General features: G+C 42.2%; 1 protein-coding gene across 2 annotated transcripts in view; it reads right to left on the reverse strand.

The window, feature by feature from the left end:
* Positions 1-1,082: 1,082 nt before the first annotated feature.
* The window catches only part of sik3 (SIK family kinase 3), a 36,415-nt gene continuing 9,856 nt past the window's right edge, over positions 1,083-27,641 (reverse strand). Inside the window, exons 2-24 of one of the 2 annotated variants that reach the window (XM_028572128.1) lie at positions 22,808-22,924; positions 21,061-21,124; positions 20,431-20,592; positions 20,128-20,252; positions 18,535-18,658; positions 16,478-16,596; positions 14,063-14,173; positions 13,846-13,980; positions 13,378-13,455; positions 12,705-12,814; positions 11,420-11,576; positions 11,128-11,277; positions 10,959-11,032; positions 9,690-9,824; positions 8,354-8,495; positions 5,324-5,443; positions 4,741-4,799; positions 4,421-4,530; positions 3,704-3,843; positions 3,443-3,567; positions 1,862-2,645; positions 1,580-1,734; positions 1,083-1,193 (exon numbers count right to left, since the gene is read on the reverse strand). In XM_028572128.1, coding sequence (XP_028427929.1) covers positions 1,166-1,193; positions 1,580-1,734; positions 1,862-2,645; positions 3,443-3,567; positions 3,704-3,843; positions 4,421-4,530; positions 4,741-4,799; positions 5,324-5,443; positions 8,354-8,495; positions 9,690-9,824; positions 10,959-11,032; positions 11,128-11,277; positions 11,420-11,576; positions 12,705-12,814; positions 13,378-13,455; positions 13,846-13,980; positions 14,063-14,173; positions 16,478-16,596; positions 18,535-18,658; positions 20,128-20,252; positions 20,431-20,592; positions 21,061-21,124; positions 22,808-22,924 — 3,324 coding nt within the window. In that variant the 3' untranslated portion in view covers positions 1,083-1,165. The remainder of the gene's footprint in view (positions 1,194-1,579; positions 1,735-1,861; positions 2,646-3,442; positions 3,568-3,703; positions 3,844-4,420; positions 4,531-4,740; positions 4,800-5,323; positions 5,444-8,353; positions 8,496-9,689; positions 9,825-10,958; positions 11,033-11,127; positions 11,278-11,419; positions 11,577-12,704; positions 12,815-13,377; positions 13,456-13,845; positions 13,981-14,062; positions 14,174-16,477; positions 16,597-18,534; positions 18,659-20,127; positions 20,253-20,430; positions 20,593-21,060; positions 21,125-22,807; positions 22,925-27,641) is intronic. The other variant, XM_028572129.1, reaches the window with a different exon arrangement.

A 27,641-nucleotide genomic window follows, 5' to 3' on the forward strand; every position in this document is an offset into this window, starting at 1 on the left:
CGAACCTGCGGCGATGAATGCTGGGTGTCTGTGCAGAAAATGCTGGCACACTGACCTTTGAATCCCAAGGCCCCACCTGTGACCCCCAACCCCTCTAATGTCTACACCCACCCGCTCTCCCCCTCTCTTGGGCAGACTGCCCTCCCAAGGACAGATGGAGACAGACATATGGACGTAGAGGCCCCCCCACCCTCCGTTTGGGCAGAGAACGGTGGTTTGGCGTGATGCTGCTCAACTCAAGTCAACACAACTCAGGATGGCTGATATGGACCGCTGTACACAGGATACACCCCTTCCTTAAAGGAGACCGAGGGAAAGAAGAAACAATTAATATTTGGAATCATCTTGCCTCCACTATAACTTACTTGTACTCCCTTTAAATCCTTAGATTATTGCTAGGGAGGGATTCATTTTTTTTATAGACATCGTCACTTTTCACAAATAAAAATGTGCAAAAGAGTTAACATAAACAGATAAAATGGACAAATGTGTAAAAAAAAAAAAAAAAAAAAAAAGACAGGTACTAAATGTTAAGTACACCATAAAGGAAAGGTCAAGAGCACTTAATACGTCGCAATTTTATAAACCGTTAAAATGAGTTCCACAAAGTAATTTATGGCGTGCCAGAAGGAATCTGTTGGACATGCTTTGGCTGTTATCCTGCTCATTTAGGATTAAAGAGCTGATACAGCTTGGGGCCACACAATGGCCTTAAAGATATGGAACAATACTTACAATGAGACTGTTAAATGCGTTCATAGCTATATAAATGATTCCTGGACGGAATTTGAAGATAATCTCCCACTACCAAGCCGTGCGTGTGTGTGCGTGTGTGTGTGTGTGTACCTGTGCTAGACCCCGGCCTGCTCCATGCTGTACTGCAGGTCAGGGGGCTTGTAGCTGAGGAGCATGTCACTGGTGCAGGAAGATGGGTAGCAGGCTGCTGCGTGGAGCTCCTCGTCGACGTCACACACTGCATGAGAAACGCTCACATTTTACTGATATGGACAAGCATATATAAAAGGTGTATTTTCGGGTAGACGAATGAATGTCTCCTACGGACCCAATTCTTCCCGCTGGTGCAGCTGCTGGCTTCCTGTCAGTGACGTTTGGCTGAGAATGTCCGACATGCGAGCAGAGCTTAGTGCCTTCCCGGCCAACAGGCTCATCCCCGACATGGGCTCTGCCTGATCCTGGACAGGAAGTAAAAAAAAAAAAAAAACTGTTTTAGACAGAAAAAAAATAAAAAATAAAAATACACACTGATCCTTTTACTGGCTTTTAGCAGCTGTGATGAGTCATAAAGAGGCGATGATTTGGTATGCTTAAAGCAGGGCTGTGCAATTAATCGAATTTTGATCACGATTTCAAAAACATCACCAAGAAAATTATTATTATATAAAATTATTATAAGATTTTGCACATTACATTTTGCAAGTAAACTCTTCTTTTGTCTTGTGTTCTGAAGGGGAATTCAAAAACATCAATGGGAAGATATATATGCTGCAGGCTTATCTACAGCTAATAGCAAAGTGTGATCAGCACGGTCTGTAGAAACTGGCAGCAACGTTTCACTCACATAGGCATCGTCACAGGTCTGGATGGTGTGGTGGCGCTGTAGCTGTCCACGGGACCTATAGGCGTCACCCTGGGGACCTCGCGAATAGCCCACACCATTATGATCAGGCACCTCCATGGCCTGCCCTTGGGGCCTGCACTCCACATGCTCAGATTCTAATAGTAGTAAAATAAATAAATAAATAAATAAAGAAGTATAATTGTACTGTGTAATGATTTTTCCAAGAAAAATTAAAAAATAAACTGCTCTGATGCTATTAACAGCTGCGTAAACAGGTCTTACCTCTAGTTGCTGGAGCATTCCTTGGAAGGCACCATGCCTGTGTGTAGGGGAGCTGTAGGGCGGGGTGCCTCCTCGGGGAGGCCCCAGGAGCTCATGACCTTCTCCTGCCTTGGCCAGCAGGCCTTCGTGTGGGTGGTGGTAGCTAGCGGGCGACTCATCCTCCTCCATGCTCTCCGAGTGAGTTAAGCTGGGGCAAGGTGTCTGGGCCGGGTGCTGCTGTGGCTGGACCTCTGGTGGTCGAATCTGGAGGAGGTGGTGGTGGTGGTGGTGGTGGTAGTGTTGGCCTCCAGAGGCACCCTGCGGTGTCGGTGGCTCCAAGCTTTCACCCTGGCTCATCTGGTGGAGAAGCAGCATCTCTCCATACTCTTGGGGCGCACCGCTAGGTGGCGTGGGGGTTGCTGGGCACGGCCGGGGGCTCTGCCTCTTCAGCAGGGCAGCCAGGTCTGGGGGCGGCAGCCTGGGGTCGCCGTGGCCGGTTAAAGAGTGGCGGGGGGACAGAAGACCCTGCAAGGTGGGAGTGACGTGCTGTTGGGGAGGGCGGTAGTCCAAAGGAGTTGGGGAGAGCAGGGCCTGCTGTAGTGTAGAGGGGGTACCGTAGCTGCTGGTCCCTATCACCCCGCTCTGGTAATCCTCCAGGCCAGGGACGTTGAGGGAAGCTCCCTGCAGGTAGTGGCTATAAGAGCCGACCGCCCCGGAGGCGCCCCGGGAGGCGGCGTCGCCAGAGAAGAGGTGGGGATTGAACTGAGCCTGGTCATAGCCCGATGTGAAGCGGCCAAGGCTGCGACTAGATAGGAGGGAATGCGGAGGATTATTAGCTACTTGTTGTCTAACATCAACATGCTCCCAAACCTCTACACACAGTGCAAATAGTGATATATTATTTGCTTTTAGCTTTCAATAATCTACAGAAGGCCTTCATTAAATCACCGCATGCGGACGGCCTAGCAAACACAGCTCAAGTCCAGGTTTAAGTATTCACTGAGAGGTGTAAAAACATTTCCAAAAAGGATCCATTTTGATTAAGTGTGTGTTTAAAGATTGTTACATGTTCTCTCAGTGGAGACGGTGCTGGTTACAGAGGACTGTTTGTGGGATGATGATATCAGGGATTACAGAATCACTAATCTCCTACTTCAATTGACCACTACACATACTTCTAAAACACTTCCATCCAATCACTCACCCAGCTACACTGAGGTGGAGAATTGTTGAGGATGTCATCTCAGCAAAGTCGATGGGGGATTTACATTTATTTTTAAATACTGTTAACAAATAATGTTCTCAAAGTCCGTAATCTCACACACAAGATCTCTGGCCTGAGCAACTGTATTATTGCGTAAGTTTCAAAATACATGGCAGAAATGTTCAACACCAACAAAACAGTGAGAAACATACAATGATGAACATAAAATGACAGCAAATAGCATGACGGGGTCTGTTCCGAGCGGCGAGGTCATGGAGAGTTATGGAACTAAAATACAACTAAAAAAGGATGAAAGAAGACACAGAAACAGTCCATTGATATTGTTGGGAGGGTTTGGCCGGCATCAGGGGACGTGGTGACAGGCTGGGTGGGGTCACCTGTGCGTCTCGGCGTTGTCTGCGCTAAGCTGCTTCCCCAGGACTCTGTGCCCTGGTGTGGACAAAAAGCCGCCCTGTCTCTGCGCTACACCTCCCAGCTCCACTTCCTGAACCTGAATGGTCACCTGTACAAACAGTCAACGTTAATATTCATTATTGATCACAGTATCAACTTGAGACCTTCACCTTCAGAGAATATATTTAAAAACAATACATGTAACCATCAGCAGAGAGACAATATGATTGGCTCTTAGTGGTCACCTGCTGTTGTTGAGGTACACCCTGTGCCAATGGGCGAGCAGATGCTGCTTGTTGAGGCAGGCCTGTGGAAGGCGGGCTGCCACTCTGGCCCTGATAGAGCGCTGGAGAACCGTGCTGGTACTGCACTGGTGACGGACCTCCTGGGGGAGGAGAGGAGTCATGAGGGCAAGTTTTCTTTCACCCACCAAAATCCCTCTGGCAATGAAAGCAGACTTTTACAAAGAGGGAAAAATTATGTTTTCCCCGATTGGAACGTTTAACCTGAGCAAGTTCAAAGTCTTTCATGGATCAATTCATAAACCCTTGCTTAATTTTATTTGTGAAGTTTCCATAGTTTAGCTGTACATTTGTAATACTACTTTTAAATGAATTGTTTGGATTGGTCCTGACTGGCACCCTAACTAATGGCACTGTTACAGTGAGTGAATAAGATCAGTTGTTATCTTAACACAGTAATCACAGGTTAGTGTGTTTTTGATGACCGACGTGTTTACTCACCTGCCACCCCTTGTCACACTTGAAAAAACATTTTCCATGAGTCAGCATAAACTAGACCTTCTAGTACATCATTCATACACTGAGCTTTGAAATAATCAGTCATCAATGTATAAAATCTGTCAGAAGAATATGATGATCTATCCATTTCTAGCCACCACGTCTACAGTTCAGTTACAAGGTAAGAAGCATTTGAAACACTGTAGCCATAGTATTACTAACCATGCCCTTGCATTATGCCTGCTGAGCCAGGCGGAGGGCTCTGGTTGGGCTGTCTGAAGAGGTGGTTGCTGGGATGTGTTGGCGGAGGGCTGGAGGGCTGGATACGCAACCTGAGGGAGGACGGGACAGAGTAGGAGAAGAGAAGAGAGAGAAACGACAATGATGTAACACTTCAGTCGATAGCACTGCACCACAGTATCAAGATTCATTGTTCACCGTTCAATAGCTGATGAGTAGAGAGAGAGAGAGAGAGAGAGAGAGAGAGAGAGAGAGAGAGAGAGAGAGAGAGAGAGAGAGAGAGAGAGAGAGCGCTCTTTCACCTCTGAAGCTGGTGGGTTAGGTGACTGGGCTGGTTCTCTCCATGGCCTAAAGACAGACTCTGCAGGTAAAAAGAAATTAATTTTGACTCAAAGCTTACACTTTGCACTAACCTTCATCCTGGACTATACATCTGCCCATTGCACATACTATATACTGTATTTCTTAGCATTCTGCACTAACCCCATTCAGCCTCCTTTCTGTTATACTGAACAGCTATTTTGTATATATTTGTCTCTGTTTCCGTATATATTGTTTATTTCTTATTAATGTTTAATATGTTTATTTGTGTATGTATGCACCTATCAACAAGGCAAATTCTACGTGGGGTAACTACTGTGGCAATAAACTCCTTTCTGATTCTTAAGCTTCAGCAATGCAGTGTGCATGTCCCAAAGAAAGGAATCAATTGGAGGAGACACATGAGAGCACAGTGCAGGATAACAAGGCTTAGGCAAACCAAATTAATAGCACTTTCTACAAAGCTTGAATCTATGCTTTACAGATACCTGCGTAGTTCAACATAAAGCATGCATGATGTAAAAGTTGCCGTAAGCTAAGTGCTAACTTGTCAGCTTCAAATACCTGGATTTGCTGGTGGAGGATTTGTTGCTCTTGCTGGTAGAGGATATGCTGTTGCTGGGTGTGCTCCAGGAATCGCTCATCCTGCTGGGCAGCATACATTTTCTGGAGCTGCTCACACTCCTATTGGAAACCCAGAAATGGTCCCCAAATATTACATTTGCATGCCAACAAGGGAGAAATGTCATGTGTTGGATCTAGAAAAGTAGCAAACACTTTGGGGAAAAAAAGGGTTCCAACAAAGGCTGCAATTTAGTTTTTCTCAGCTCACTAGGAACAGCTGATTAAGAAATTCTACTACAAAATCTACTGCATGTCATTCTTGTCTTGCCAGAATCAAAAATATCAACAGTAATTATTCACTTCATCAACAGCAAGTGGCAATATGTAACCTTTGTTATGTTATATTTGTAAGAAATCCCCATCTTGCTAGCAATAACAACAACAGTAAACCTTAGCATTTACCAGCACAGGTGCACTCATACAATTAAGCGAATGCTTTGTTTAATGACATTAATCACATTTAGTTAACAAAACTAATTGTGCTGCAAAAAGCTAAAAGCACAGAACGCAAGTCCAAACCAACTTCCTGCTACATGTAAGTGAGATGTTACAAGCTATTGTCTCAAAGCACTTTGTGAAGTCCAAACTCATGAAAACAACATGCTTGTATGACCGGCTACAACATGTATGATGTACTGTGAGGTCATGTAACCGCCCCTGCACTTGTTTACTCATTTTTATGTCATTAGGGGCCCACTGGGTCATGTGTGTGTTAACTTCTTCTCCGCCCATATTAACCCTCTTAACACTTGCAATGATAATCCCAGTCAGTGCATGCCTAAAATGAAGCGCCGACTGTGAACGTGATGATTATCCTCCCTACCTACGCCTCCTACTGGGTGACCTAATCCCATTGCAGTGTCACTGTGAATGATGTGGTTTCTCAAGCAGCTTGGCTCAGGTGAAAGACTCAGGTAAGGCCAGTTACACACTGCACGCGTCTCGCGAGCGTGGCGTTTCTGTTGCGTCTCAGCTGCGTGGATATTTCTGTGTCCTACACACCAGAAGCGTGTCTGACGCGGCGCTGTTCCCACTGCTAGGTACAGGGAGGGCTGATCTCGGGACATAGTGCTGACAGATTCAAACTCTGAAAAATGGGTAAGTGGGCTGTCTGTGTAGCTGTAAAGAGCCTATACAGCCTATCTGATGCTCGACCGTCACTCACGTTGTTATCGTAGCCTATCCTACTACCCTTTATATAGCCTATAGCCTACTGATTTGATTAAAGCAAGACAACATTGGCAGTATTGACTGCAAAATGTTACAGAATATTTTGTTCTGTATGACCAGTGCAACATTTGAAAATATTTTCTCTGAAATTTTGTATTACATTTATATCTACATTGATGTCAAAACCTAGACTTTCCAACATCAAGATGTCATTTATTAATATGCATTCGTGTCTAAATGACATATAAACATATTTTCCTATCTCAGGCGCGTCTCGAGCCGCGCGTCTCACGCCGGCAGTGTGTAAGCTCTAACCTGTTAACATGGGAGCCGAAATATAAACGGACATGCCACGCGGCTGACACGCTTGCGCGACGCGTGCAGTGTGTAACCGGCCTAAGACTTAGGAAAGACTGTGCGTCAAGTCTAAATTGGATCAGTGTTTAATAACACTGCTTAGATTGGTTCACTTAGTTTACACTTTGGACATCACTTTATTACTAACAGGAAAAGTAGGATGAAGATTAGTGACATCTGGATTAAATCTCTAGACCTTTTTTTTTCTTCTTTTTTTAAAATCAGGATCATCAGACACTTATTTTAAGGAAAAAACCTTTATGGGTGGTAGTGTTTCAGACACCATAGGACAAATCTCTTTCATTTTACAATGTATTTGAAGTGCTGACAAATATTTAAATTTGTAAAAAAAAAAAAAAAAAAAAAAATGTAATACTGCAACATATCTAACAGTTTTCCCTATATGGTGACTGCTCAAGCAAGGAGGTGTTATGCTATTGTATTGGATAATATTTGCCAACTGAAAAAGAGCAGAAATTTTCTATTTGTCATTTTCCTTCCCTGTTGGCCACCATTTCTTTCAAAACTCCCAAAAGATAGGTCCCTACTCTGTAGCTACTTTGTTGCCTGGTCTCACCACACAATTAATCATACATACTCTTCTGTGATCATTGCCCTAATATCATAATCTTCCGTCCCCAGATCTGACTGTCATATCCTGTCCAATTTTGCTACTTAAAGTCTATCCTGGTCTCTCGTGTAGCATTGCTGGACAATGGACTTTCCTCCTGTCCTGACCCTGTTTTACCTCTCACTGTTTTAACCCCTGCTCTAATCATCACCATGCCGCTCGCAGGATAAGAGACTTTACTACTGATGCTAGGATATCAGAAGCTCCTAAATACCTGGTCTGAACTCCAGGAGGGAACTCAGGTAAATAATGACACATTGTAGATCTATTTGAAATCCATGACCTTACTGTAGCATGACTGTTCTGCACTGAAATGGTAGCAGAGACCGGGGGTACTCATCACAGTAGACAGTGGTCCACCTCAAGTGGGTGACTGCTATTACACCTACTGCTGCATCACTGAATTTACCTCAGCTCGTAAGGCAGATTTGCAATGCCAGGGGACTTTGGTTTGTGTTCCCAAGAGTGTCCCAATTGCATCAGACTAGCCACAATGTATCACCATTTCTGCACTTTTTGCCTTGAGAGCCAAATGTGCGTCACTGTTCGTAAGCGCCAAACAGCCCCCCTTTTATGAATATTTGAAAAGGCAGGGGGGTTAGGGCAAAGCAGAGTACAGACCAGAGGGGAATTTCTGAAATCTTAGAGTCATTGGTATTAATCAATAATCCTATTGATCCTCCACCGAAATGCTGCCTTATTTTCTCCTCCAGACACTGAGAAAAAAAAACAACTCAATGCATCTTTTCATAAAGCTAAGCAAGCAAGAAAAAAGTAGATGATATTAATAGATATTAAGTAGGGTGATGAACCTGTTTGAGTTGTTTAATGAGGCTGCTGTTCTCTAGATGAGCCTTGAAGGCCTGGATGGTGGCTGCGCCATCAGAAAACCGTCTGACAGGTGAGAAGCGCTCCATGGGGAGATGAAGGGTGTTACAGTCCTTATAGCTGGATCTGAGGAGGGGACCACAGGGAGCAGACACAAACGTGTGTACACAAATACACACGCACCCACACATGCACGCAAATTCACAGCATGACAGATAACACAAACACATTGACACACACATTCAGTCATACAGACACAGAAACAGACACATGAGAAGCTTGAGCTCTTTAAACCTGCACAAAATTATATTAAATATTATTATTATTATTAAATTATAAGTTACAAGTATCCGATAGGGATATATTTAGTGTAGAAAGACACTGGGAGCCCAAAATTCACAAAACTCATACGTCAAACATATGTCATCCTTTAAATGATGTCATCCAGCCAGTCAACCATGACAGAGGAGGAGACCGTTTATAGAGGGAACTTTGAAGACGCATTGAGTAGCAACTCAAGTGTTTGGAAGCTGGTCCTAATTTTTTTTGAGAGTTGGACAGTGACTACATTTCATATCACTTGTGAACCCTTGGCACATTGTCTCAGAGGTCATTGCACCTGTTTAGCAGTCAATGAGACTAAATCTTTCAGGATAATAAATGCCACAGCTGATAATCAGTTAAAAGGTAAGTTACATTATATACATACCATTGTTAATGGAAGTTCATCTAAGGGCAACACTGCCAATATAGGATGTTAAAAAAGGTTCTTGAGGATTTTTTCAACAAATGACCTCTTTTTTTAAGCACTGCAAATTGCTTTCCTAGAATTTCAGAAGACTTTCTAATAATCTGCGTTGGAGGAAGATGGTACTTTTGGGGGAAAACAGCTAGAATTGAACAATACCAAAACACAAAAATATGACTGCTATTAAATAGAAATTACTCATACACGAACAATCTGCTAAATCTGAACCGGTCACATACCTGCTTTACCAGGTTTATGGGAAAGGAAAAAGTTATTTTGAATTGTGATTTACTGGTGATGTGGATATATATGTGTCATGTGCCCACGCTCCACCTCAAACACCACTACTGACAAAATATCCTTTGTTTTCGGAAGGTGCATAACCTTCACCTGGTAAGAGTTCATCCTCACTCATGTGTGTGTGAGATCAGCTGTGTGTGCAAGTAAGTGAGTGAGTGTTTGTGTGTGTTTGAGAAAGAGAGAGAAAAAGAGTAGGCTTAATATGCCCCTCATTAATTGTGAGTCTGTGTGTGTTTGTGCATATACAGCTCGGAGCGGGCGTGTCCCCTCACCGGGTGTGTGTGTCGGGGGCCCAGCCCCCCCTCTGGCGGAGGCCCTGGAGCCGCTGCGACTCTGCCGAGGGCTCGCCATGCGATGTGCTCGTGAGCACGTGCGTCGTGTGCCGCTTGGAGCGGTTCGCCAGGTACCTGGGCCGCAGGGAGGGGGGAGGACGGGGGTGAGGGTAGGAGACAGGAAGTAGCGCTGGTCAGCTCTCTGTCCTCATTGGCTAATGGAGACGGGGGGAAAGGCCCGCCCCTTCCCACTTCTGCCAATGGGTGCCATCATTCATATCATCTTAGCCAATCAGAAAAACATAAAATAAAATTACACCATAGATGGATGTTATAGCTTATGGGTATCCCACAACCATCCAATTTAAGGATTGGACTGGATGCCATTTTTTTTTTAAATCATTGGTTTTGCAAGCTTTAGAGTTAGCAAAGCTGTGTGAGAAAGAGTGAGGAAGTCCAGAGAATAATTTGGCACTTACTGAAATAAAAGATAAAGAAGCTCTTGGCCAAAGAGTTTGAAAGACAGATGGATTTGGTGGCAGATTAAGTTTGGAACTGTGGTAGAAGGCAATTGCGCGATGGAGAAAGGAGGAGAGATGGGGTAAGCACCACAGCAGAGTGGCCACCTCCCTGGGAAAAAGCAGAGCAGCCGAGAGGCACTCCCTCCCAGCAACCCAGGACACCAGCGAAGTCTACAGAAGATGCTGTCTGAAGAGGACCAGCTGGTAAACCCTAACCTGGACTTCCAACAATAACCAATCACAACTACATAAACTAAACATGTGCCTATCCTTACCCTGGCCTGATTTCATCTCCTATGTCAAAGCTCTTATTTTGGACAATTTTTCTGACTTTTTGCATAAATATTATTAACCTCCACTGCGTGGTTCTAGTGATGCTGGGTAAGCCCAATGTTTTTGCTTTTTTTTGTATTCAAAAAGTTATTCATGTAACTGGATTTAACACATCCCCCCTACTCTACTATTAAATTTGCTGACCAAGATTTTGCTACAAGAAACGTCCTGCATGTCACTAGCTCGATGTATGTTATGCCTGTAAAAGGTTTGATTACATCGTACATAATAATACAAAATGTATCAAAAGTGATGCTTTGAAATAATTACTATTAAGCTAGCCAAATTCTCATTTCAACATTCATACAGAACCCACCAACCTGTTGTCACAGGTTACGGGCTCTCCAGAGTATCCTGTTTAGACAGCACCCCTGTACAGTATACCCCTTCACCAAAAACTGTCATCGTGGGTTACCTCTGTACCGCCTCTTGGTCTGGCTCTCCATCTGAACCCTCCTCATCCACCGGAGCTACTGCAGGGATAGGGTGCTAAGAGAGGCAAAGAGTTTACCAGTCAACACTACTACAGTTTATATGAGGGGAGAATATACAAATTGCACACATACAGAAATACATATCCTCACCGGGCTGGTGACAAGTGGTGAGGGCCCCCGGGGCCTCTTGAGGAGCTGAGCGTGTAGCTGAATGTTGGCCCCACCATCGGAAGCTCTTCGACCAAGAGGCCCCATGCCATTAAGCAGCTGCAGGGTGGGTGGCTGCAGCAACGACTGCTCCTGGTGTATCAACAGACAATGGAATTCAGATTGGGTGATATTTAGACCCTCCATATCCAGGTTTATGCAAATTAACTGAGGATTTTCAGGAGTGTTCTAACGCTAATTAAAAGACCCCACAATCTAACCCAACTGACTGTACCTTGTACTCCAGCTGCTGTGTGGGCTGCAAGCTCTGTGTGGGCATGAGAGTGTGCATTTGGCCCATAATGGGGGCCAGTGGGGGGAATGGAGGCTGGGGCACTGCACCGCGAGGGAAACCTGGTGGCATTTTCTGGAGGTCCTCCTGCATCTCTGTCCTGTGTTGGAAGTTTCAGGAAGTTATGTGATTAGTTTTGATAAGGGTCAGAACTGATATGACATATGACACATGAGGGGGCATGTTTGTGTAAAGCTAATTTTAACCCAGCCCAAGCGGCAGGTGGAGCTGAGATTTATTCAGGAGGTTGATTCAGAAAGGAGCAGCATGCTGCAGGATAACGGCTGCAAAGCCCACGCTTCTATACAGAAAACACTATTGAAGACAAAGATTTTCAAAGACAATTCTTGCTTCTTGTTTCCCACAACAAATTTTTGTAAATGCACTTTTTAAAACCTGAACGACGACACCGAAGAGCGGGCTGGTGCAGAACCGACGGCATAGAGGATGGAGTGTGCTGGCCTCGTCTCGACAAGGGAGACACCAAAAGCTAGCAGACTTGGCTCCGGAAGGTGGAACGCGAAACAAAACGGCGGCCCGGTGATTCAGTTTAACACCGCACAAACCCCTCTAGAAGTAGGAAAGACATACGCTCATCCCGGCGAGCTTAATTTCATTCCCACGTTAAACGCAACACACAAGTAGAGGAGACAATACCATTAATGTTAGGTTAGCTTTACGAGCACAGGTTGGCTTAGAGTTGTAACACTAGGTTATGTGCTCATTTATTACTTAAAGTTGTTTGGGATAGATTATTTAAATGCATCTTAAATAACCCACACTCTACTATCCCTGCCCACTGAATATTTATTAAGCTATAAAAAGCTAGCAACGGTTACTTTTGATTGCTTTTAAACGTGACACTACAACCTGACTTGTTCAGTAGTAGCAGGAACAGAGCATCTACCATCTTTTGACACAAGCCTTAAATAAATGTAATTTGGATGCAGTATTCTACCCAAAACTCAGATAATATGAAAAAACGTTTGACCTTTAATCTAGAGAGAAAAAAATGGAAGTCCCGAAAAGCTAGAGACTTACTTTTACTAAATAGTTGGTGATTTTTTATTTATTTTTTAAGAAATTATGGGTGATGACAGAAATGTTAGAGTTATCATCTGAAATTACAGATCAGTCAGCTGACATTTTGGGGAAAAAAAATAAAAATACTACTTGTGATATGTAGCAATAACAAAAGAATTACTGATAGTAGACTGGAGTGTTTTACCTTTGGTCTGGTACTCCCACAGTGTGCCGCCTCATCGAAAGGTAACGAGCCATGGCCTCGGGAGATGGTTCCTCCCCTTCATCACTGTCCAGAGCCATGCTGCCATCCGGCTAAACAATAAATATAAATGTATTTGTTATTAGTAATGCCCATTGGTAGTGTGTGCTGCATGCTTGTGTACATGTATGGCCATGTGTTAAAAGATCATATACATTTTTTATGTATTTCAATTCTAATATATATGCTTCAAACTTCATGTTCATCCCTGCTGCAATGCAGTAATCTGACACATTCTTGTGTTTCACAGCATTTGTGAGTCAGCTTTGAGGCAGTGTGTGTGCATGTATGCGTGTGTCCGATCATAGTGTTTGAGATAAACCACACGCTACACAACCGTAGTAAACCGTAAATGCTCAACAGCCAGTGATTACAAACATGCAAATCATCAAGACTGGATGCTGTTTTATGTTGACTGATGCATGCTACTAAGAAGTGGTGAAACAATTATTTGCTCGGCTAAGGGACAAATTAGAAGCAGTTAAGGTAAGAGCCTTTCAACTCCCTAAACTAAAGCTGTGCCTGGTCCTAGCTTCTTTATCACACATTATGACCCCCACTGCTGGCCACGCACTGCCAGGGTGACGCAACCATGTGGACGGCCTGGTCAACTTACCTCAACAATCTGGTTCTCTGGGTTGATGAGCTGGACATGGGGAACGGTCATGCTAACAGGATTACCCTGCGGATCTGTCTGCTTGGCACACAGACACACAGACACGATGACTACTGTAAGTTCGAACAGTTGTGAAAAAGAAAGCAGTCCAAATTTGCCTTTCGCAAAACCACTCTTCTTCAAGCGCTCACAAACAACTGTTATTTTAATGACAATGAAGACGTTCTTGATATATTGACATCATATACAAAGAATTGATTTATAAATATAACCAATTTATCGTATGGACAGATACACATACGATTGTGACCCACTGGCTCTAGAAAGGTTTACTAAAATTATTACTATAAAAACTTGCCATAGAATAGCCCCAACTCTCCAATATACTATCAAAATGAGTAAAAATTGACACATGTAGGCTGCGAAGCCATTATCATATCATACCAACACCAGTGGACAATGAATTACCTGGACAGCGTTAATGGGATAGGTAATGGAGCGCGGTGTGGGCGGGGCAACACGCAGGGTCTTGTGTTTCTTTAGGCGATCCGCCAGCAAACTGTAGATGGCACTGTAGTGATCGTATGCATCTGTTTGTAGGGACTAGAGAGGAAAAGGCAGGATAAGTATACGTTGCTGAGATAACTTAACAAAATGCAGTGCTGAGAATTTATTTGTGTCCAACCTGAAGCGTGCGCTCTCGGTCCAGGCCCATCTCACACATGGCTATCAGCACCTGCTCATTGATGAGCTCCGTCTCTCGCTCCGTTTTCACCTGCTCACACTCCGCTATCAACTGGAAGAGAGGGGGGGGGGGGTGGTGGTGGGATCAATGTCATATGCCATAGCCTCTCTCTTCACAGTTTGAGCACCTACTCCATTTAAAAAAAATCAAGTTAAAAGGAATAGTTTTAAGTTTTAGGAAATATGCTTATTCGCTTTCTAGTGGTGAGATTAACTATTTCTTGGCTGGGAGGCTTTGCCAGGCAATAAGTAGAGATTCCAGGTTACTGCTCAGAATTAAGTCTTTTTAACATTTAACAACGTAAAATGGTAAGGCTGTGTGGTATATTGATTTTTTTTTTTTTACCTTTATATCTATATATTTTCAAACGAGGTATGGGATCAGACAATACCATTTATATCAATATATAGTTTAATGTTACATAATCCATTTCTTCTGTAAAGCCGTGCCTGTGTTTGCATCTCTCCTTTTCAGTCTCTGCACAACCCCGGCCCCACTCACTCTCAGACTCTCCCGCAACAGCGCCGGTCCACACCACTGACATTTGTCTACAGTCTTTATTGTTTTTAGCACAGCTGTATATTTTGTTAGGCGGGAGAGGAAAACCTGTATTTGTACTAGTGTTTCTGCTGGTAACGTTCAGTTGTGACTGACACCACGGCGAAAAACAAGGAAGAACAGTAATTACTGGATGCAACTAACTTCAGTTCTGTGAGTAATAGCTTGTAAGACGGCGCCTGCTGGACCCGGGCAAGAGATGTGACCCATGACTAGAATATCATAGTTCATGAAAATGCAGCGCAGTGACGATACAGACATTACATACACGAGAAGTTTGTACTGCAACGCCGCTGACCTGCCAATGCAAATTCAACCCGCGCTGGACCAGTTCACAATGAATCAGACATCACTCTGTGAGTAGTAGGGTTGGGTACCGAACCCGGTACTTTTACCGGTACCGACCGAATCACGTCGGTACTACAGAGTATTGGTTCACGTAAAATCAAAACGGTGATAAATTTCGGTACCTGAGAGTAAGCGCAAGCTTATCGGTCCTCTCTGCATGTTGACAGAGAGCAGAGGGCCGACACACACACACACGCGCACGCGCGCGCACAGACGGAGCAACGTCGGCTCTGCAGTTTTGTTGAAGTCACGGCAATACCGATAAAGTGGTTTCAAGTGTAGTTACAGTTTTTCAAAACTTCCCGCAGACACTTTTCACCGGGATATGATATTAATGGCGAGCCGAAAGCCGTCGCTGTTGACATTACACTTCCTATGAAACGAGCAGGCACAATGGTGGTTTCGGTGCCCTGGGGACTGACCGACAGGCTGAGGTTGTAAGGCAAGGCAACTTATTTCTACAGCACCTTTCAGCAACAAGGCAAATCAAAAGTGCTTTACATGAATCATTAAAGAACAATTAAAAATGGCCATGATTAAAATAAAACAAGCTAAAATATAATAATATACAAATACAACAATAAAAGTTACAGTGAGTAAGAAATTTATAATGATTCAATTTAATAGGTTGTAGGGACGGATTTGGGAGGAGAGAGGGAGGGGTTTTATTTTTGTTTAAATAACACTGTTCTAAGTAAAAAGGTTTGGAATTATATAAAAATATATATAAATAAAAATATATTTTTTTGTAATTGCAGAGGGAAAGTCCCGAAAAAAAAGTACCGTTGGGTACCGGAACCGAATTCCAGGTACCGGTATCGGTAGTGGTATTGGTTCAGATGCGAAAGGTACCCAACCCTAGTGAGTAGAGCATCCACTCTGCAGTGTAGTTCAGACACTTCACTGATAAACCAGAGAACTGTATGGTAACAATCTGCTTTATGGTCAAAGAAAGTTTTTGTATCATACACTTCTGTCCATTGCATGCTCCTTCTCCCTCTCTCTCAGTTGTTAAACAACTGAAGGAGCTTTTCTCAGAGATAGACCGTTTTTCTTTTGGCTATTCATTTTAGATAATGTGTTGCAGCTGTATATTTTCACAACAGGGAAGCAAACTGTATCTTTGAATTTTATTTTGATCAAAGTCTGTTTAAATAAAAGTGCTTGTGAAATCTCACATGCTGCTTTGACTTACAACTGAACATTTAGCCCACTTTGCAAAAATTACCGGGATATATACAGTACCAGTCAAGTTTGGACACGCTCTCAAATGAGAAAGTGTGTCCAAACCTTTACTGGTACTGTATATCGTGTATCGACATTTTTGGTCCGTATCGCCCAGCCCTAGGTGTTGGCTGGCAAAAATCATTTGTTTTAGGTAAATGGTCCTTACGGGACCCTTCCCTCAGTGAAGATATCGACTGCTGAATACTTCTAGAGGTGTCTCACCCTGTCGAAGTCTGGGTCCGGATCTCCTAGTCTCATCCACTTGTTCTTACAGATCTGCTCCATGCTCAACCGTCTGCTGGGGTCCAGCACTAACATGTGTCTGATCAAGTACTCACAGTCTGCAATAACACACAAAGCATACATGAGACACCACTCAAAGCACAATACAAATCAAAGCAACTTAACGGTTTAGAAAACATGCAAAGGGACAGTATAAATTACAATCCATAACAAGCAATATTTTTGACAAGCTAAATTAAAAAAAAAACATTCACAGAGAAAAAAAATTATTTTTGTCCAATTTGTTTTCAAAAGGTGACTTAAAATGATGCTCTACTTAAATTCTTTTAAATCAAATGCTCACCCCTTGTAGCTTCAGTTGGGTCTATTAAATGTTTAATCTACAGAAAATTCTCAACCCACTCCACTATAAATGCATTTTTTTGGTTCTCTCCTCTACATATCAGTTTACTCAACATTCCACAGGAGTGAGTTCAATTAGGGATGTCAGTTGACCTTTAATTGGTTAACCACTGAGAATATTTTTGAACCGTTAAGCATGTTGGTCTATAGGTATTTTTTTTCCATACACAGCCACACTCCGCTAACAGCTGGTCAAGTAAGCGAGGAAGCTCCAATGTGCAGCAGCAGGGGAGGGATTGAGTGCGGTTTATCTGCATGTACTGCCTGTGAGGAGTTGAAGCATTTGTTTAAAGCACCCATATTATGCTCATTTTCAGGTTCATAACTGTATTTTAAAGGTTGTACCAGAATAGGTTTACATGGTTTAATTTTCAAAAAACACCATATTTTTGTTGTACTGCACAGCTCTCGCTCCCTGCTGCAGATCCTCTTTTCACCTGGTTTCTGTTTTAGCTACAGAGTGAGACCTCTTTTCATCTTCTGTACTATCTTTGATTGCACTCGCACATGCGCAGTAGCTCAGATGTAGAGCATGTCAGCTAGCTAACTCTAGAGACAATAAAAGAAAGCCTGTTTCTCCAACTTTGTTCAGTTACAAGGCACGATTAGCTGGGAGACTTCTAAATGAGGGCGCACATGTAAGTAGTTCTTTTGTAGATTATGGTGAACTTGTGTGTGTTAGAGCAGTGCTTTGCTATTGAGAACAACAAAGCATGCTAGCGCTAGCATGCTAGCGTTAGCATGCTAACGCTAACGCTACAAGCTAACGGTTGTGGTTAGCCAGCTCATTTCGAACTGTGATGTCACAATCCGAGCCGATTTTGAACAGCTCACCAGGAGACTGAAGGCAGGACACATTCAGAAACCGTATCTCACTCAAAACAGCATGGATGGATTTTTTTCAAAGTTTGTATGTGTGTGGAACCACCAGAGACACAAAAGAACACCCCAAATCCCAGAAAAAGTGTTTTTTCATAATATGGGCACTTTAACAACAAAAATGGTAACGTTAGCCACACTGCACTGCTACGTTATCAGCTATGAGTTACTGTTAACTTCATAGTTAGCATAGAGAGCTTTCCCAAACGCAAGCTAACGTTACATTTGTGTGTTGTCGTTTAGCATTTTTTTCTTGAAAATGAACTGGTTTGTTACCAGTTAATAGGTGTCAGGCTATCGAAAGCAAAATTAACTGAAACTGACATCCCTAATTTCAATTAACATCTTGATACTTTTTTTTAAAGTGAAAACTTGTCACAATTGGAATCAAATGTAACCAGCATAAATTCAACCTGACTAAAAGGTAACCAGTGGATTTTTCTTTACAATTAGGGGCACTATGGGGCAATGTTTTTGTGAGTGGGTCATGTTTTGTTTGTATTATTCACAACATGTTTATTGGACCTCAAGGATATACACTGCATTTGTTTGCAAGAAAACACCACAGGGCTCCTTTAATAGCCACCATTCAAGCCAACAGTGCTAAGTGCTTGATACTAAAGAAATTGATTTTGGGTGAAGTATCACTTTAGAACTCGCTTGGCCCTAAAGCTAATGACATCCTGCACCAAGGTATGGTCTGGAGGAGGAAGTAAAGATTTATAGAGAAGAGTAAGAGCTCACTAGAGTCCTACCTGTGGACATGAAGAAGGGAATGCGGAACTTGCCACTGAGGACACGTGCCCGCAAATTTTGAAGAGTGCTGCCGTCAAAAGGCAGGGCGCCGCACACCAAAACGTATAACACCACACCTAAGCTCTATAGAGAGAAAAGACAACAAGAATCAAATCATCAATAGTTATTTAAGCAGTTTCTATATCTTGGGGGATACAGTCATTTGACAGGCTGTGGGAGGAGGAGCTATGGGGGGGAGGCAATATTCTTTTCCCCACTATGGCCACCCCAAGACCCACCCTTCAATAGCTACTATTGGCCAGGAGTCCATGCTTATGCAAGGCAACGTAACCTGATTTGTACAGGTCCTATCACCTGACCAATCAGCTATCCTAACCTTAACCACTCGAGGTGAAATGCCTAACCCATTGAGCTGCTTCGTAGGGCGGGTCTTGGTGTGGCCATAGTGGGATTTGTAATTTTGCTGGGGGGAGGGGCATTTTGTGGTTGCAGTTGATGAGAAACAATGATGGGGTGATGGGTCATGTAATCAGGTCATGTGACTTTTTGCCAACATTCCAAACATTTATATCAAAATCCAAAATGGCAACATTTGTGGGGGAAAAAAAACACGGGGCATGAGGTAAGCGTTGTTATATTTTTTACGATTATTATATTTTAGAGTGATTTTGTTTCAGAAAATAGTTTAAGGATAGTTTTATATGTTCTTGAGTATAATGTTAAAATTACTTTTTCACAACTTTTATATTAGGCATTGAATGCCTGTATTCTGGGGGATACACTGCCCATATAAGGGTATGAAACAGGGCTGATCACTCACGGATACACTTATGTTTTGAGGCCTGTTCTCTACATATAGTCAATAAGATAAAGGTGTAAAATATTGATTACTTTTTATTTTACTCTTAAATGTGTATTATTTATGAATTTGGCAGTGTACACATGTTTTCAGGGAATTTCTGTCAGCAGTTTCTACAGTACAAGAGGGAGAGAGGTGAAGTCTGTAGTTTTGCTACCTAATGGTTGATCAGATTCAGAGGAGGGAAACAGTGAGGAAGTCGAGGAAGTTAAGCTAAAACAGTTATGAAATGTTACATTTACATCCTACATGGTCGATTCATCTTGGGAGATGAAGTTCAGTTTTTTTCTAATGTTGTATGGAAAACATGAAAGAATGTACTGGTAGCTAATTGTTTTTAAAGTTGTTGGCATTTGAACTATAAAAAAAAAAAGATACAATGTAAAAAGTCAACTCTAAATGGGCAATGTATCTCAGCAGATACAGAGTGTAAGCTAGAAAACAAAAGGTCATATTTTGAAGAAGGAAAAAAAAAAAAAAAAAACTTAACTTTCCATCATATTTATATATACTTGCCCCTTTAAGGGTTAAAAAGGACTTATAAAGCAATTATTTTAGTTATTAATAAACCCACAGCGCTATAGACTATGGAAGAAATTTGGTACTATATTTTAAAGACAAAAACCATAGAGCCTCGGATTCATTCAGGATTCTTTTTTGTTTTTGTAACAAATGAGCTACACCTTGTGCCGCAGGACAACAGGGCCTTATGAATACCTAAAAGTCTACTCACCCATATATCTACTTTAGGTCCGTCATACTCCTTGCCCTCAAAGAGTTCTGGTGCGGCATAGGGAGGACTGCCACACCATGTCTTCAACAGCTGTCCTCGAGAAAACAGGTTACTGAAGCCAAAATCTGACAGGGTGAAGAGGATGGGGTTTATTTGATCATATCACTTTACTTGACAGAATAAATTTAATCAACCCTAGAAAATGCTCCAAAAGCACATGTTGACACTTGCCTACACCCACTCAGCTCAAAACCACTAAATTAGGTTTCCCACCCATACATTCTTAAGTGCTAACACACACACCTGCGATTTTGATGTTGAGGTTGTGGTCCAGCAGCAGATTCTCAGCCTTCAGGTCTCTGTGGACAATGTTGCGGCAGTGACAGAAATGGACTGCTGCCACGATCTGTTTGAACTTCTTCCTGGCGTCCTTTTCTGCCATACGCCCATGAGCTACCAGGTGGTCTACAAAATATATAGTTTAGAGATTAATGGTACTCAATTTTTAATCCTAGAAAACAGAAAAAGGGGACATAGAAGACTTTACATGACTCAGAGTTTATGAGGCATATTTGCAAAAAAAGTGGCATAAAAGGACAGTTAATAATGGAAAAAACATGAACTCACGCCATGCTCAGTTAAACTAAAAATAAGCAATACAGAAATGAACATGCAGTGCAAACAAACCAATCGTGATGGACAAAAATTATATATATTTATTTTTTTCTTCTAAATTCTAATAGAATTTTTACTTGGCAGATTTCTCAGACCAGTATTTTTCAAAGAAATGTTAAAGAAAATTGTTCTTACATTTTATCGGTATTTTGACACCAGTCAAAAATTAAAAAGAAACATAAACACAAACTATAAAGCAGAGGGACAGGCAATGATGAAGACTATCTACATCAAGGTAACAGTGGGGATATCCCTTACCAAATATCTCTCCACCGCTAGCGTACTCTGTTACCAGATAGATCATCCTCTCAGTCTCCATCACCTAAAGACATAACAAATGTTAACAACTAGGACCTACAGACCCTCTGACAGGCCAACATCTAGTGATGGGCGGTTCACCCGTTACACAACAGAATGAGTAAGCACTGGTTGGCATACACACAGAAAGATTTAAATAGAAAACTGCCATTTCCTCAGTGTAGCGTTCAATGTATGCGTGAGGATTTCAACATATTATGCTTTGTGGCAAAGTGATTAGATTATGTTTAAACTGCTGAGAGCTGTTTCAGACAAGATGCTGTAAAAGTTTGCTTGTAACCCGTTGGTTTGGTGTTACAATCCCCATACAGCTGGAAAAGTTTGGATGACTCTCTCTTTTTCCAACTTCTACCACTGAGTCTAACCAGAGCCATGTTTTTAGTCAGAAGACGTGTACTAGGCAGCTCCACAGATTTATAACCATGAATGTTTCCCTGGATAAAAAATATAGATGAATACATACCAGGGGTGGTACGGTTCATGAAAAAACATCCGAACCGCTCGGTCCGCTTGTCTCGGTTCGGAGCGTGTGTGTGCCGCACGGTTCGACGCATGCGCAATGTAGCCTTGTGCCCATCAGGTGCCCATATGTGACCTCAGACAGTGCGTTTCCCTTTCGCGCGAAAGAAGAGGTGTGAAGAGGTTACCAACAAAACATACAGCGAAAAACCGTGCACAACATTTCAGGCCGTCCTGCCAACCCGTATACATTTTAACATTGATGTACTGTTTTTTCACTCTAAAGTCGCTGAAGCGGCTGCAGTTTAGATCCTGTCGGGTCTCTGCAGCGGGCGGGGCTGCTCAGTTCTCCCCACGACTGACGCGTGCGCGCACACACACAAACACACTACGCTCGTTATTGTAAGTGCCCTGATAAGTCCAATAAGTACTTTATCAAACGGTATGACTGTGTGTCTCAGCCCAGCCCAGGATAGGAATTTACAACAATGTAAACTGTTTTTATGTTTACCGTATTCTGACTTACTCAAAAGACAGAGCTTTAAGAGTTCTTCTCTTTTAAAGGATACATTTGTGTAAGAGCTACACTGAAGTTGGCAGTTCGATAAATGCAAGTTATTTCAATTGATATTCTGTAATATTTCAATCTTCATGTGCTAAAAAGGCACATAAGTTCCTGTAGATGGCAATACACATTCTCCTTTTTTGCCAAATAAATGAAAAGCTTGTTGAAATCATCAATGTCTTCCCTCTTGCTGTATCAAAATCTCACCTAGCTTTCCTCAGAGATGGTCCCAATAATGTGCTTAAAGTCAAGTCAAATTCAGTTTGTGCATGATTACATGATATAACTATATAATTATTTAATACTGTATCCTACATTGTGGATAATTAAGCTATATATCATATGCTGAAGTATATTTCTCTGGAGTGTTAAAGATTAAAAGAAAAAATAACAAGAACCGTACAAAACCGAAAACCGTGACCCTAAAACTGTGATACGAACCGAACCGTGGGTTTTGTGAACCGTACCACCCCTAATACATACATATAGGTGCATTTAAGAATTTAATACCAATGAATGTCTGCAATTTTTAACACTTGCATACATTTACCCCAACAAAACAATGGCAGGTCACATCAGATCCTGCTAAACCAACACATTCCGTTTGTCCTTTTCCTATTGGGCCATGGTTCGCAGGTGTAAGATGTGAGCAAAGTGTGTTACCTGGTAGAGGCGGATTATGTGGGGGTGCTTCAGCAACTTCATGATTTGCACCTCTCTGAAGATCTTTTTCAGGTTTTCATCGTCCAGCTGGGTTTTATCCACTATTTTTATAGCCACCTGAAGACAGAGAAAAGAAAGGGATGGAGGAAGAGATAAGGGTGAACGAGGAGAGGGAGAGAGGGTGAAGTGGTGAAGAGGGCGAGATTAAGAAGGAAACCGTGAGGAAGGAGGAAATATGGAAGACAGAGAGGAGAGTGAACGAGAGTGAGGAGACAAAACAAGGAATAATTTATGTCAAACCATGTACTTTGTTTAGCAGCTCTCGAGTGTTCAAAGTACAGACGATACCTTCACATTTATGGTATTAAACAGACACTTAAATTACAGGCTACAATTCCAGGGCACAGTCCCAGGGCCCTTGCAATACTGCAATGATGACACAATAGTCATTCAAGAGCAAAGTGCCAAGAATATAACCAGCAAAAGAGCTAAGGGGTTAGTGTGAGTCAGAAGGACTCAATTTAACATGACGTGGCACTGCTTATCCATTAACAAACATAGGGTTGGGTACCGAAACCCGGAACTTATACGGCACTGGTGCCTTAACAACCGGTATCTACTGGACCGAATAGTAATGCGGATTTCGGTGCTACTAAAATGCCAGCGCTGCCCTCTCGATGCTCCGAAACAGACGTTAGATGCAACAGAAGCATCGCTAGTTAACATAATACACTTGGCAGCAGGTAACGTTAGCCTACCGTTAGCTAGCAGCTGGTTTAAACACAGTTAAAATGCTGACCGCTAGCATTAAACAGCGTGACGGTATTTCACTGTAGAGGATTCCAACACACAGATGTAGTCTGCAGCTGCCGTTGTCGGAAAAACAACACAGACAAACTCGCCTCGCCAGCCTCGTGGTGCATTAAGGCATTGTAAAATACCCTTTTTCCATCTAATGGATGTTTTTGTCGTTTACCAGCAATCGACTGGTGAAATAAGTTACTGTTATAAGTTATTAAATTTTTAATAAATCATTTAATTTTGACCATATGGCCTTAGCAATAAACAAGCCGTGCTCTTTTTTTTCCTTTTTTTAAATATATACATTTTTTTTCTTAAATCTTTTTAAAAAGTAACGGTTCAGGCACCGGCACAGTTTTAAAAGTATCGTTTTAGCACCGGTATCGGAAAAAACCCAAACGATACCCAACCCTAAACAAACATGCAAAGACAAGTAATAAAACACAAATAATTATCTGCCACCAATTGAGTTAAAAAAAACAAAACAAGATACTACGATGAGATACTGGCATTTCTTAAGATGATGAATGGCGAACTGAGCATGGTCAAACAAACGCAGTGCTTTGTCTGGATTACAGCCTGTTTGGGTAACCTGACATGAGACATGACCTTCGACTGCAAGCGCTTTTGCGTAACCGGCTGAGCCCTCTACAATGGCTCCGGCAGTGTGGACGGTGATGGTGTGTGACAGGAGCTTTGCTCTGTCACTTAGGAATGGGTAGACGCCTTTAATGACTTTATCAAGCAAAGCTAATGGAGCTACTCCAAAACATATCTTCATCCAAAAATAGATGAGCGAGTACAGTACAGTAAGTATGTGTGGAAAAAATGAAACGCATGTGTCCAGCATTAACAGACACACAAAAACAGCACCTCATCTGTTGTGAGTGCCATCCTGAGCTTTCCCTTTCCTGATAACAGACATGAAGAAGGCCATCTGAAGACCGACAAGGGTAACTTCCTGTTGCAGACAGGAAAAGGGAGTGAGGGAGAGCGCAGAGGGGGCTCCTGGGAGAGCACAGAACCACATCTAACAGTGGCAATAATCCAGATCAGTGTGTCTTTGTGTAGCTTCCCTTTAAGGGCATTGTACAATTGCAGAAAACATGTGCATCAGTTGTCTTCCCTACATGTACTAATTTACAAAGACTGTGTTCACCAAATATAATTTGATTATTCAATTATGCAATTTTCATGGATGAGCTCTTACTTTAAAAATATAGCGATGCATCCTGAAGTTTCTTTATTATTAAAATAGTGGAGTGGCACCCAGCCTAAAGAAGCTTTTAGTCCACCTAATACAATTGCCCTTGTATTATTTTTATTGGCATAGCGCTGCTGAAATCTTAAAAAAAATAAAATAAATCCAAAAATGACACCAATGCCTCATCAGATATTACGGAAACATGTTAAACTGAAATACTATCTTTTCTGACAACAATGCTAATGTCAGTATTTTTTCTTTTTGAAATTTACATTCCGTGAAGGAATTTATGTTTAGGTCTGTGTGTTGTTATCAACGGCCCAGTTTGACAGGCAGGCCGGGTTGCCAGATATACCTGTAAAAACGTAAAACCAGCTCGCTACAGCTGTAACGGTAGTACAGCCATGAAAGCAGCAAACAAACGAACAGGATCAACGGAGATAGATTCTACATGACATAAAAAAAAGAAAACAGCATGTTTCTAACAGTTGCGTGACCAGAGACGTAACAACCCCCTGGTAAATATTGGAGATGCATTTGAAAGATGGAGACAGCTTAGAGCCCAAAAGGACGCAGAGTTGGCTTATTTTCTCCTGAACAGGTAAGTATTAGCTTCAGGCTAATTTATCACAGCTACTAGGGATGGGCATTTTTTGTCATTTCAACATTTGTGTACTCACATTGAATTATATAGCTAGAGTACCCGAGTTGGTTACTCGCAAAAACAATTGAGACAAAGCCAGTAAAGTGATCCCGACTTGTCCTGGCTAACGCCGCCATGCTAACCCTGCTAACTGTTAACGTTACCGGGAGGACCAGGCATGCAGCCCATGGCTGTTTACAGCGTGTAGTTCAGCGGCAGGAGTCAACAACGGTGAGTTATTTTAAACCACGAGAGGGGGGCTGTAAATCGGAAAGAGAGGACTGTGAGTTTGCAGTGTGTTTAGCGATTGTTGCCGTAATTCTAAGCCAATGAAGTGTGTTCCGTCGGCAAAGTAATGGTATTTTTAGCGTTTCGTATTGTAATTCTAAGCCGAGGAAGTGTGTCTGTCAGTTGGTTACAGAGCTCCGCGTGAGCACTGGCTTTTATGACTGTCAATATAGCCAGCATCTACCGTTAGCTACTCCGCTGTGCTGTGGAGTAAGGTCTGTCTATGTGAGAAAAGCGTCTAGCAACGTTGTTGCGAATGCTGCGGTCTCAGCCTGGCAACCCCCGTAAACTTTGAGTCTGGGCAGGAGGGGGCGGGGGAAACGACTCTCCAGTATTTTGAATTGGTAGTGCAGTAACAATTTTAACCGCTAGCTGCCAGTATTACATACAATATTACATATTGCACCTTTAAGACACTGAACATTATTAGCAAAAACAGAGATAAACTAGGCGGGCACTCAGAGCGCGGACCTCTGCCAAGGCTTGCCCTTGCTCACAATGTTAAAACAGTGTGAATTTCCCAAGTTGGGAACAAATTTTTCCGATTAACCCAACATCACAAAAGCAGCACAAAACGCCCCGCAATGAAACAAAAGTAAAAAAAATAAAATAAAAGAAATGGTGTATCCGCCCTGTGATTCGGGTCCGCTCCAGATTGCAATGGGTTCTTCTTGGCCCATACTAATTGAGCCAGTAGTTTTTCCGTAATCGTGCTGACAGACAAATAACCAAAAAACAGACAAACTGGACCGAAAACTTGGCGGAGGTAATTTTATTTAAACAATTCTTGCCATGTATGTGGATATTTATGTGTCCGTTTGGAATGTGTAACTATATGGTTTTTCAAGCTCTAGGAATCTATTCTTGGCACTGGCAGTCATCCAGTTTTGTTGATGTAATCGCTCCACTCTGCATCTTTTGAAGGGTAACAACAGGACATCTGGATCACACACTCACTTCCACACTTAAACAGTGCCGACATCTACAGTGCAGGTACATGTTTCACCGAGTGCAGCTGAAATACAGGGGCATACTGACCATGGAGCATAGTAGAGACAGGTGAAGTGAAGATAACATTGTCAGTACCGGTTAACAGGATGGGCAGTCAACAACACACGCGGATGGATTTTGTGTTTTAAATAAGTGCTGTGGATCACTGTGAAGCACCTTCATATGCGCACACGCAGCCCTACGATGAAATTCTTTTTAAAAAAAATACTTGTAAAATGCAACACCAAGTGCAAGCTTTGATGCTAACAGTACTAGTGAAAATGGCCAAGGTGGGGTTTAAATGTAATCCACATGTACATTGTTGTAAGAGTAGCGTAGTGAGTGTGGTTGAGAAGGGGGGGGTGTGTAAATGAGCTCAGAACAGACAGGTGTTGTCGATCGAAGAAGAAGGAGCTGCAGCAGTGTGCCGTACAACAAAAAAAATTATGCTTTTTTTTTATTAAACCATGTAAACATCTTCTGGTACAACCTCTAAATACAATTATGAACCTGAAATGAGCGTAATCTGTGCACTTTAAGTAAAAGATCTGAATACTTTCTCCCACCACTGGCTGTATTAGACAGCACTAGTTTTACCTACGTGTACCTAATAAACTGGCAACTTGATGTAGACTAAACAATCAAAATATCAGAAATTGACAGATTAAGACAACAAAAACATGTTTCACAGAGTTGCATGCATTGTCATTTATTTATTATACAGGACTAAATTGTTAATAAGCTAAATATAGGGAATTAAAAAAAGTGAACACAAATGCTGTAAGGTGTAATATTATACAGTATTAAAAGTTTAAAAAAAAAGATTGTATATATGATGTTCACTAGTCTTTCAGCATTCTTTAGGTTTCTCTGATATTAACTTTGAAAAAATCCCTCCATGACTCACC

This window comes from Perca flavescens, chromosome 3, assembly GCF_004354835.1.
Source record: "Perca flavescens isolate YP-PL-M2 chromosome 3, PFLA_1.0, whole genome shotgun sequence".
Taxonomy (NCBI): Eukaryota; Metazoa; Chordata; class Actinopteri; order Perciformes; family Percidae; genus Perca; species Perca flavescens.